General features: G+C 36.1%; 1 protein-coding gene across 1 annotated transcript in view; it reads left to right on the plus strand.

Annotated features, from left to right (window-relative positions):
* Positions 1–4,501, plus strand: part of chst15 (carbohydrate sulfotransferase 15) — a 42,268-nt gene extending 37,767 nt beyond the window's left edge. The window contains exons 5-8 of the mRNA XM_032574813.1: positions 135–291; positions 1,507–1,663; positions 3,412–3,559; positions 4,017–4,501. Of these exons, the coding sequence (XP_032430704.1) occupies positions 135–291; positions 1,507–1,663; positions 3,412–3,559; positions 4,017–4,216 (662 nt within the window). The 3' untranslated portion in view covers positions 4,217–4,501. The remainder of the gene's footprint in view (positions 1–134; positions 292–1,506; positions 1,664–3,411; positions 3,560–4,016) is intronic.
* Positions 4,502–12,549: the final 8,048 nt, after the last annotated feature.

The raw sequence follows: 12,549 nt of genomic DNA on the forward strand, positions 1-12,549 counted from the left end.
GAGTCTCTGAAACTATAATAAAAGTAGCAGAAACGTGTTTCCATATGTGTTTTGCTTTAAAGCGCAGCACCGTTTTTTTAATACTCTGATTGCGCTCGTTCTTCATTTCGACCACATTTGGTGTATTCTTGCAGGAGAAGCGAGTGCCTCCACCATGTGGGATAACAACGCCTGGGTGTATTTCTATGACAACACCACAGAGGGAGAGCCACCGTTTCTCATCCAGGACTTTATCCATGCCCTACAGCCAGAGGCTCGTTTCATCATTATGCTCAGGGATCCAGTGGAAAGGTTGGAAGAATTTCTATCACACTGCCCTCAATTGGCTCTGAAATGCCTGTAATGATGCAGCTCTAAAACAAGTCCCTATCACAGCTGTTTACCCTGCTGACACAGAGATGCTTCACCACTTTATGGGAAACAAGAGCTCTGGCTGTTATGAAGGATGTGTTGGGCTTTTACTGGGGCTGCCTGTCATATAAGTTGTTTTGTGACACGTTTATTAAACCTGTGCAGAGCTTCCTCCTGAGTGCCTGACACTCATTTTAAACTTGGTCTTGACTTATTTCTTCACACTAAAGATCATGTTTGTTGTCCACACTTGTGTTAAAGAATTGCATATCGTTGATTAGATTTATCATACTGTTTGTGTTTATTATGAAGTAAGGAAGAGAAACAAGATTGCTATTACTACTAAAAACAATAATGATCAATATGATTATTGTCATTATGACCTGTCCTGGGTGTGCCCCGCCTCTCTCCTAATGGCTGCTGCATAAAGGCACTATTCCCCATGACCCTGCAAAAAAAAAAAGCAGTATTCACTATGGATGTATTATTTACTTTTTAAAATTTTTGTAGTAGCATTACAATATATACATAATAAAATAAATGAAAAAGTAAATCAATGAACAAGTGACATTAAATTAGGATTTCTGTTGCTACTTAAAAATTACCTGTTTCAAGCAGGGGTGTCGTGTCAAACTCATTTTTACTTTTGGGTCTTATGAAGATTATGAATGTCCTCAAAGGGCCGGTTGTGTCAGCATGTATTAACAAAACCTATAAAGTTTTAATGAATCTCAGCATGCCTGTCTTGGAATGTTTCACATATCAATGTTTTTATGTTGCCATATGCAGCCTCCAGTTTTAAACAAAACACCTAAGTGAACAACATGCTAGAATAAATTGGGTGTTTACCATGGTGAGTTCACTAACTGGGAAAAACATGATTTTTGAGTTTTTGAAAAATAGTTGATTCTGGTCACCAGTTCAGTTTTTAACAAAATAGCTTTTTATTATAGAAAGATACTCTGGAGGCATTTCTTGCTAGGATCCTCACACTTTTGCATTGTCTGCAGCCTTCTAAGAATGTGGAGCAAAAAGAAAGAGTACTCTTTAATGCATATAAATAAAATACATTCAATCGAAATCCATTTGCCTTTAGCTGGGAATTTTACAAACCTGAAAAGGAAATGTTAACAGTGCTTCTCTGTTTTCTTCTAGGCTTTACTCTGACTACCTGTACTTTGGAATTGCCAATAAGTCTGCGGAGGATTTCCATGAGAAGGTGTCAGAGTCCCTGCAGCTATTCGAGGGGTGCCTTATGGAATACACAATGCGCTCCTGTGTGTACAACACCACTGTCAACAATGCAATGCCAGTGAGTGGTCCCTCCTTCCTCCTTTTGTCTGGCAGGCCTCCTTTAAAGTGAAATTTAGTCACCAGTTAATAAGATGGTGGGAAAAGACAAGTAGCAAAGGCTTGAAGAAGGAAAGAAGGAGGGCAATCCACACTTCATTAGCACATGTTAAAGGACTTTCATAAAAGAAAGCATAGCCTCTCTGGCTGCAACAAAACTTAGTTCGGCAAAGCTATGAACCTCCTTAAGACCATCAGACTAAATCTTTACAGTCAGCCAGTTCAGAGCCCTTGTATTAGGATCCTGGCCAGCTTTTCCCACAGTACTCTGGAGCTGACTGAGTTAGAGGAGGAGGAGAAGGAGTCTCGTCAGTCCTTTTTTTGGCTCCACACAGAAACTGTCTGGTATTTAGAGGTCCTGCTCTCCAGCTGCCTCCAACAAGCTTGGTGACCCTGTGAGGGCAATGCCTGCTCTCTGCAGCTGTTCTCAAAGTCTGTCCATTGATTTCAGAGTTATTAATGCATGTTGAAAAGAACTACAGCTGTTTGCGCTGTAGTGTCAGATTAATAAAAAGATAAATGTCAGCAAGACACCTAAAGTAGCCTAAAACTAAAGTGAGTAGGAAGTTTTAGGAAATCAAATTACTGGTTTTAGACATAATCAGTGACTTGGTCATGCTAATCTAAAATGGGGTTCATACATCAAGCATTCTCACAGACTATATGAAAAAGTAAGTTGGTCTCTTCAAAATCAATCTGAAGGATAAATTCTTTAACTTTCCTTTGTAAAAGTTTTAGCTCTGTAAAAGAACCACAATGTGATTTCTGTGTCCAGTGACTCCAAAAATGTAAACAGCCTGGTAAAATGTTGTAATCAACCTGACATTTTTTCAAGTGTTGCTCAACATTTCTCCTATAAAGACTAGTAAATAAATTTGTGTGAGGATCAAAAATAAAACAAAAGAATGCTATAAACAAAACAACCAGATTGCACCCTTTGACTACAATTTTTGAATCACCTTTTGATTGGATGTCAACATTTAGTTTCCTTTGTAGCATACCCTACATCAATTATATGAGACCTGAAATAGGCCCTTATTCATAGTACCATCTTTCAAGCCATAGTTTGCAGAAAAGAAAAAGAGCAATATTATTAAATTGTAGACATGTTTCAGCAAGGAATAGGCTACAAAAAACATTAGAGTATTATATCTTGAATCAATGGTAAAAAATTATCCAACACTTTACCTAAAAGCTGTGAATAAAATTATTAGGAGTTGTAGGTACTGTATGTTCCATAATAAATAATTTTATTCATCGAATCACTAAAATCTACTTTAAATTGCTTAGTAAGTTAAAAAAACACAGAAACAAAATTATCCTAAAAATATTTTTTAAAGGACTATATCATTATGTGAGAACAAACATTCAAAATATCATTACTTTTTAAAATATTCTAACATTTATTAGTTACTACTGATCAAACAATAATAATAACAGGCAACCTGTGGGAGTGGATTTTTGAGTTTTTTGCCAATGTTTTGTTTCTGTTTGTAAAATTACAACCCATATAAAACATTATTTCTCACAACTCCCCAAAATAAATATGTGCACTTACTCCCATGATCATACACTGGATTCACATGGGGGAGCAAAGAAAGCTTTGAAAATATTTTTATGTTCCTGTTTCTATGTTCCTCTTCAAAGAAAGCAATATCTTAAACAGAACTAGATGATCTAAGGTTGCTTCTCTTGTTTTGTTCCCAACAGGTGAGACTGCAAGTTGGCCTTTACGTTGTATACCTAATTGACTGGCTGACTGTATTCAGCAGAGAACAGATTCTGGTCCTGAGACTGGAAGACCATGCCTTCGACAGGAAAGACACAATGCATAAAGTCTTTGATTTTCTTAATCTTGGTAAGTAGGACTTAATGATTTTGGACAGTCTTCTTAAAATTTATGTTCACAGGCACTCACTGTCCGGAAGTACTTACTGCCTTCCAAAAAAAGGAAAAAGAAAAAAAAGGGGTAAAACCATCATGGGAGAGACATACCCTCAAAAACTGGTAGTTATAGTGAAAGGTGGTATTGACTTATTTGGTTAATAATTTAAAACAATGTTTCCTTTTCTGCCTAATTGAAATTTTTTATGAGTTATTCTGTGTTTGTCTATTATATTAAATTCAAATGAAATATTAGGTTGTAACCTTACAAAATGGTAACAACATTAAAAGGTTTTAATACTTTTGCAAGGAGCATTGTGTGTTCAATTAGATTTTCTCTATGAGGGATCATTTCTTACCGTCAAGTGTCATTCATTTATTACTGGGTGCAGGAAGAAGTGAAGTGACAGAGTTATTTGTGTGTTTTACAGGGCCACTGTCAAAAGAAATAGAATCACAAATCACAAAAAGTCCAGCATCAAACACCAGGAGACCAGCTGACAAGAACCTGGGACCCATGCTGCCTATAACTAAAGAAATTCTGCAGGACTTCTACAAACCATTTAATGAGAAACTGGCAAAAGTGCTGCAAAAAGAGTCCTTCCGCTGGGAAAATAATTCCGAACTCTGAACGAACTTCTTTCAACAAGAAGGAAGAATGCAGAACCCCATTTTTGGGTTTATCTCTTTTAAGTGCCCATGGAAAAATCAAAGTATTTTAATGTAAATTATTTTTAAGTTATAAGAGCAGAGATGAATCAAAGATAGAAAATAACCGCACAAGCAACTGTGGCGTTTTTGTGTGATTGTGTGCGAGAGAGGAAGAATGATAGACTGTAAGTGATGCTGGGAGATCTTTGCTTCTGTGTTTTGTGTCCAGACATATAAAATTAAATTGTGAATTTCGAATATGGAACATAAAGTCTCATCTTTTTTGTCTTTATTGGTTTGATCAATACAAACCACATTAAGACACAACTAAAAATCTATATAAGTCTCAGTTTGGTATTCCTGTCAGTTTTGTGTGAACACTGATGAGAACAGCCAAACACAGCTGATTACTAAGACAACAGCACCCTCTTCTGTAACCTACATGCCACTACAATAAAAGAACGGCTGAGAGTCTGAGACTTCTAATAAATACTTATATTCACTCTCTATTTCGACTTATCTAAGCCAGAGTGCATCTTGGAGAGGTTGCTAGCCCTTGACATACCTAAGGGCAATTTAAACAAAATAAAACATATATTCAACATTTTGATTGTTCAGTTTAAGTACACTAGCTACCACAGCAAACCTGCTGAATCAAGAATCTTAACTTAAAAAACTTAAACAGAACTCATCTGACAATACAAGTTTTTGTTTCTTAAACAGAAACTAAAAATCAAGAAAAGTGTAACATCATGCTGTGCTTTGGCTATATACACTATAAACTTGCCAGTTGATGGTTTAAGTTATTTCAGAAAACTGGTTGACCATTGGTTGATTTAATGCTTCAGACATTTACGGTACTTACAATGGGTTCTCCTGGGAGCGATTTACCAAATCAGGACAGATTTAGAAAAATGTCCAATGGAAACATTTAGAAACATATTTTGACAACTTGTTCAACCATTTTTCACATAAAGACTTGTGAGACAAACTTGTGCTCAAATGTTGTGGAGGTTCAGACTATTCAAGAGATCGATGTAACACATTTTAATCAACATGAAAAAAGCAAATGAAAATGTAGAAAACAGTGTTTTCATGTACAAAAGCATTTGCAACTTGTTTAAAGACGTGATAAAGGGGCATGGCGGTGGCGCAGGGACAAAGTGCAACCCATAGCTGTAGGACTGAGTCCATGTTGCAGTTGTCGCGGGTTCGAGTCCCAGCCCAATGTTCTTTGCCACATGTCTTCCCCCACTCTCATTACTCACTTTTATGTCTGACAAATGCTAAATAAAGGCACTAGAGCCAACAAAATCTTTTAAAAATATATTAAACAGTTCTATTAATGTAAATATGTGACAAGGTGACTGACATATCTGCACACCAAATTACATCTGCGCAAGAGCGGTTAACACTATTGCCAAGTTAGTGGGTATATTGCTATATTTCGTGTCTATTCAGATGTTAAACATAGCGTCTGAAAGTCAAACTTTTTGTCAGGTCAGCTGTCTGTCATGAAAACTGTAATTGGTGCAGGGCTAGATTCAAATTATGAATTAAATTCCAGTTTTTAAAACTCAAAATTGTTTGTTGCATAATCAATCTATAGTTCAAATAATCATAAAAGAACAAAAAATAACATAAAACTCCTCCCTATGAAGAAGAGTGGAACTGGCCGGTTCAATTCCCCCTCTGTCCGTCCTTATCATTTGTGTCTTTAGACAAGACACTTCTTGCCTGCTGGTGGTGGTCAGCAGGCAAGAAGCTGACCACTTATGGCAATCTCAATTTGACATAAAAGGCCATTATAAATAAAATGTATTATTATTGTGATTACATATAAATATTTAGCATGACTTCAACATGAATATGTATTATACTCTAAATTCAAAAACATTAAATAGTACTTGAAGTATGACTATATCCACCAGAGGGCAGACATTTCCTTTGAGAAACTAAAAACATATCCAAAATACCTCATTTTCAATCCCTTGAAAGAAAGTCAGATGTCAGTAATCTGTTCGTTTGGCACTTTTCAGATTCTCCCAGTTTCAACTGTAAAAAATTAACTTGAAGCTTTTGAACGTCATGAGATCAGTTTAATGTCCATGCTGCAATAAAACAGGTAATGCAGTACTCCTGTTAAATAGTTATACATCCCAGGGAGATATTCTTTCTCTCTTAAATCAAAGCCATCTGAGGAGAAAAGAACTGATTGAATGACATTTGAATATTTTACTTTTCAAAGATCTGGTTCATAGGTTCAGTGCCAATGAATGCCTCCAACCAACTTTAATTTCCTTGGAATTTACCATTATTAGTAAAACTTTCTGCAGTTTGGTCTGTGCTGTATCAGTCTACAGTGACTGATGGGGACCTGGATGATTACAATCCAAAGAAAATGTTGGAGAGCTCCTTTCAAATGAACATTTAGTTTTACATCTGGCTTTTCCAATGCTTTTTATAACTTCTGTGCTGAATTTTGGACACAGTACAATAAAAATATAACATGTTACCATAGAAAATGATTGTCTTTTCAGATTCTGAATGTTCTCTCAATCAACCATCTTATGTGGAACTAATTTATTATGGTAACAAATACTTAATATTTGGCCTTACCTCCACAAAAGGATAACTAAAATTCAGTCCAACACAGGCCAAGTGGAAAAGAAGAGCAAAGGAGTTCAGTATGCACAACTGTGACAGCAGATAACTATTAACACAACTAGTTAAGGCAAACACCGGAAATCATTTAAATGTAGCAACAATAGTGTATTATAGCTAGGAAAAGATCAGCAAAAAAATACATTGAATATCATCTTAGCTAATCCTTTCTGGGGGCAAATTTAATTTTATCTCTGCCCCACTGCATAAGCAATGGGGCATCTGATAACGTATGCATTTCAAAAGACAATTATACATTATGGGCTCATTGCATTTTTAAATTCTCTCAAAGTTACCTTATTTTTACCACTTGTCCACAAAATCCAGATTTGTGAGTGCATGACTGCATGGTGTTAAAAAGGCATATAGTCTTTTAGCTAAAACATCTAACATTGCTTTTAGTGCACCAAAGCACCTTGTGTCACGTGTTGTCAGGGTCCACTACACAGCTTAGAGCAAGATTATGGAAAATACATTCCCACTCCATAAAGACCAGATTTCTTGAAAATGTGATTAGTAGTTGTCTGTAACTCATGGACCTCTTGATTGCTTGACCAATTAATGCACTGCTTGCTCGACATGTCACTTTAGGTAAATTAGGCCATGTTCGTATCTTATTTGTTCATTTGTAAGGTACAGTTATGAGAGAGTATTAGGGCCAAAAACATAAAATTACAAGAAAAAATTTATAATATCAGAATAAATTTGTACAATAATAAAATCATAATATTACGAGAACAGTCATAGTATTACGAGAATAAAAAGACTTTACTCTCATAATTTTATTTTTAACATTTTCTTAGCACAGTCCTAATATTCTGCCATACACAATAAATATTATTCATTCAGTTAATCCACACACAAAGTCAAAACTTCCAGGTCGAGAGTCTTGGTGCTACTGGCAGCATGAAATGGGATTTAGGCTTTGCCTTTAAACTGGATTTACTGACAAAATGGAAAAAAGAAGCCTTTACTGTATGCTTCCAGTTCCATTATCCTTTAGGTTCCGTTGACTTGAAAACGAAGTAATCTAGATGCCAAAGGCATGACGATGGATCCCCTGACCCTCCAACACGGAGGCAGGCCATTTCAGGTCATATTTGTGGGATTTATAACAGGATGTTGGATATTACTGGAGAAAAAAATGTTTCAAGGACCATTTCATATCAGCTGGGACAAACTTCCAAACAACTTTTTAAGCTGAGGCAGCTCCATATTCCTTTCCCTCCATCACCTCTGCCCTCATCATTTAGTCCTCTGTCTAATTAGAAATTTTCATAATGTTGTTCTGATGATTCATGTCCCACATATTTTTGCTTTATAGTACTTAAAAAAACTGTTACGATCACCTTAAAGTGAAAACTGAAAAAAAACAAAACACTTTTACCAACATATTGTTAAACAAGAAAAAAAGAGAAAGTCCTGATTTGACTCCCATCTTTACCCAGTTCTGTTTATGGAGAATGTCTTGCAATAAAAAGAAAAGTTCTGAATAAACAAGGTCGTGCATCCATCATGCTCACTGCATGCTCTGATGGTCTGCCAGTTGTATTTAAAAAGGCTCAGTGACGCCCAGTAATGATCACTGATGATGGAGACGACGAGGAATCCAAGAATGAAAAAGACAACAAAAAAATAAATAAATAAAAATCTCTCTGCTTGCATGATTTTGCAGTAATAAAAAAAAACATCATGTAAGCAATTGCATTATATTCTTTTCTTGAATGGCAGAATAAGCTGCAGATATAAAGCAGAAGAGCCAGGCATGTCCTTTTTTGTTCTTTTCCCAAATATTTGTTGGAGAGGCTGGGGCCTAAACATCTGTTTGTGATATACAGTGCTGTGCTGTTTTATCTGTTTTGGACACGTGCAATAGGAACAGAAATGGTCTCTGGCAGAGGCTAAGATTTCTTGTGCGTTTCTTTAAATGGCTTACAAAGCTATAGTTTACAAAGCTTTATCCTCGTTCAGATGTTTATTTGTCCTTTTGGGTAATTTAGCTTTTTTTTTAGGTGTCTGGAGGTTTCTGAAAATGACTAGTGATCATTATTTAAACCAGATGTCTTTTTTTTCTTTATTTTCTTCTCAATAGTCTCTTTTGAGTGCTGCTGTGTCTCGGTCTAGCTGAGTTAAATGCACCCAGGGTCATTGCTCCCCCATCAGAGTTGAACCAAGCATTTCAGAACAAGAACAGAATTCTAATGTGGTTACAACTCCGCCTAGGCGGACCTTCTCCTCGAAGCACTTAAATTGACAGATGTCCTTTCAGGAACAAAAAATATTTTGTTTCCCTTTATAATTTAATAAGGTCCTACATCTACAACTGCATTCCTTGAGACAAGAGAAAAGTTTATTTTGATTTTTTCTTACCTTGCCTAACATTTTGACACTGTGCTCACGGTCGTCTTCAATCAGAATCCTGCTCTCTTTCACTTTTGAATATTGCTGTGTTTTGGTGTTTGCAGCTGGAGCCCCTCCCACCATAATAGATTCACAATTTCTACAATTTGTGTTTAGTCCAAGACCTTGTGAGTGATCAGAAGGACATAATCGGCAGCAGAAGATAAGAAAGCAAGTTCTTCTTGCACTACTGCACTCACTGGCCATTTTGTTGGGTACACCTTGCCAGTGGATCCCCTTTTGCCTGCAGAACCATTTTGATTGCTTCTTGTTGTTTAGATTTACCAAGGTGTCCTAGACATTTTTCAGAGATATTGGTTCTTATTCATAGCATCCCATAGATTTGTCAGCTCCAAATCAATGATGCATATCCTACATCCATGCATGTCCCAAAAGTTTTTTTCCACTGAATTACAGTGAACTGAAATTGTGGTCCAAGAAACCAGCTTGAGATGATACGACCTCTGTGGCATCATGCATTATCCTGCTGAATGTAGCTATCTGAAGAAGGGTACACCACAATCATAAATAAATAGACATGGTCATCAGCTGATTTGCTGATTTAAACATCTGAGTGTTTAAAGAACTGAATGTTGTTCAGAGTGTCTATTTGGGGCAACAAACTGTGCCAGGAAAATCATCATCCTCCCAACCATTTCACCGCCGTCAACTGTTGATACATTTTTGTCAAAAGAGCTGCCACAGAACAAAACAGAACAGAACCTTGGGACACTTCAGACAGGCCAGTTCATGAACACATAGATTCTCTGAGACTTACAGGAAACCATCTGATGGAAAGGTGTAACTTAAACCCGTGGTTCGAAAACATTTTTGAAACTATTACAACTGGCTGTACTTTAGCTGCCTTTAGTACTCAGAAATAATTTAATATATCTAAATTCATATGAAAAATGAATTAAGTAGCATTAAAGCACAAAGAAATGAGCTGTTCCATCAATTTGACATTTGATTGAAACAGAAACTACTCAAAAGAGAAGAACAGTGGAAAAAAACTTAGAACTCCCACTACCAGCAAAATTATTTTGAAGTTAGAAATAAAAAAATTCATAGTTTTCCAAACCGGACTTTGAAATAAGCTCAAAGAAACATTTCTTTGAAATGTTATTTGCTATTTTTGATTCACAATGCAAAATAAAGAGTGCATTTTGTTATACTGATATTACTTTTTGTTCTAATATCTTATTATAGATAGCAAAAACACTATGCATTCACAGAAAATCAACTGAGCTTTTTCAAATCAAGAAAGAAAAAACAATCATGAAAATTACCTGTCTTCTAATGCCTTAGACAAATGTCCGATCTAGCTCTTCTATTATAAAACATATGACAAGTGAATATTGATATAACTCTTAAGTCACTACAAACACATAAACAGACTCAGGATTCATATCTCAAAGCTTTCCGTTCGTCATGTGTGGTGGTGTTTTAAATTGACCATTATCGTCTTTCACACAGTTTCCATGGACACGAGAAGTCCACCACTAGTTATAATCTTCCGTGATCATACAGCAATCAAACATGTTCACAGCTCAATTCAGTCAGTTTTTCAAAGTCCATACAACAGTTTGTACTTTTAAAAAAAAATACAAATTAGATTCAAGAGATTAAACCTGCAAATACAGATTGTTATATTCTTCCTAGTGTCAATAGCATGAGAAACAGATATTTTTAAAGAGAGAGACTTCAGAGTCCTACAATCATTATGGTGTGCTTAGTTTTGGATCACAGAGAAGTGAAGTATGCATTTTGTCTGATTAAGTGGATACAGAATTAAGTTTTAGTTATATACTTCATATTTCTACATGATGTGTAATATTGCCTTGCAAAACGTTATGCATCTGGTTGTAATACGAGAAAATCTGAGAAGTTTGCTGCAAGAAAACCTTTGTAAAGCACGGTCGCTTACTTTTGCTTACTTTCCGAGGGGATAAGTAATACAGTGTTGCTAAAAAAAATAGTCTTTTAAAGGATCCAGTATGATCCTTACCAGCAACGTATTACTGTACATTAATCTTTTCCCTTCTCAGATTCTTTTAGTCACCCTTGCCTTTTCATCAATTACAAGGTGACAAAGTAGCAGCAGGGAGGCATTTGCAGCTTGCCACAACACTGTCATTGTAAGTACAAGCATCCAATTAATGGGAATACAGCCAGGGATTTCTTCCTAGGAGAGATTATGCGTGGAGGCAGGAGCCGTCACTCTCCTACCTTCGGCATTCTCTGCTTAGAGAGATGGGTATTGTCAACACAGCCATGCCTTGGGCTGCTCTGCTTCACAGCCTGATAAGGAGCTGGTTGGTCTGACTCTCTGAGACTAGACAAGGTATTTTAATGATGACATTCTGCTTGGTTCAAAGAATATGTTTGTGAAATCTTGCAATGCTTTTAAAAATGTTGGTCATGTCTTATGTTTCTTTAATACATTGTGTGAAAGCCATATTTCCAGTAATACTGACATGAAAGAAAAGCAGGTTTTCACCAATATTAATGAAAGCATCCACAATTTAAAATATTTTTTGTAAGTAGAACTAGGACAAAGATGAGAATCACCATAAATCAGACAAAAACAAACATAAAGAGTAAATCAGTGATGGTTATTGCACGAATGCTAGTTTCATGTATTTCACAACCTCCAATAGTTTTTCTTCTAGGATTACTCTGTATCCACCTTTCTAGTAACTCAGACCAGTTTGCCTGTCTTTGGTAAAGAAGGGCATTCCGTAGCATAGTATTGCCACCATAATGGCTCACAGATGAGATGGTGTGTTCATGTTTGTAGTTTTTCCACCCGCGTTAATGTATTTCATCTACGCCAAAAAACTTTAACTCTTTAGGATGTCTCATGGATGCTCCTCTGAGTAACTGTCTCTGGCCAGCCTCTGAGTATAAGTAGACTACAATGTTTTGATAGTTTTGTAGTTCCATATTATTTTAATAATTGAATGATGAACTGAGCAGTGCCAGGAGTAGTATTTTATAACCTAACAAATCACACGGGATTGTTAGAGAACAGTGATGGAATTTATGGATATAATTTAGGAGTTTATGATTTCCTGTTAATGTGCAGCACGAATTCTAGCTTAAAACAAGTAAAGCAGAACCATGACATAATCCATATCACTTGGTTAAATGACTGGGACATTCTGTCCTCTAACCTTTTCAGAAAAACCTGCTTTTGATGGTTGCAAAATGTATACTTGTCCAAAACTGAATTACGCTAATTTCAAG

This window comes from Xiphophorus hellerii, chromosome 10 (assembly GCF_003331165.1).
Source record: "Xiphophorus hellerii strain 12219 chromosome 10, Xiphophorus_hellerii-4.1, whole genome shotgun sequence".
NCBI classification, from domain to species: Eukaryota; Metazoa; Chordata; class Actinopteri; order Cyprinodontiformes; family Poeciliidae; genus Xiphophorus; species Xiphophorus hellerii.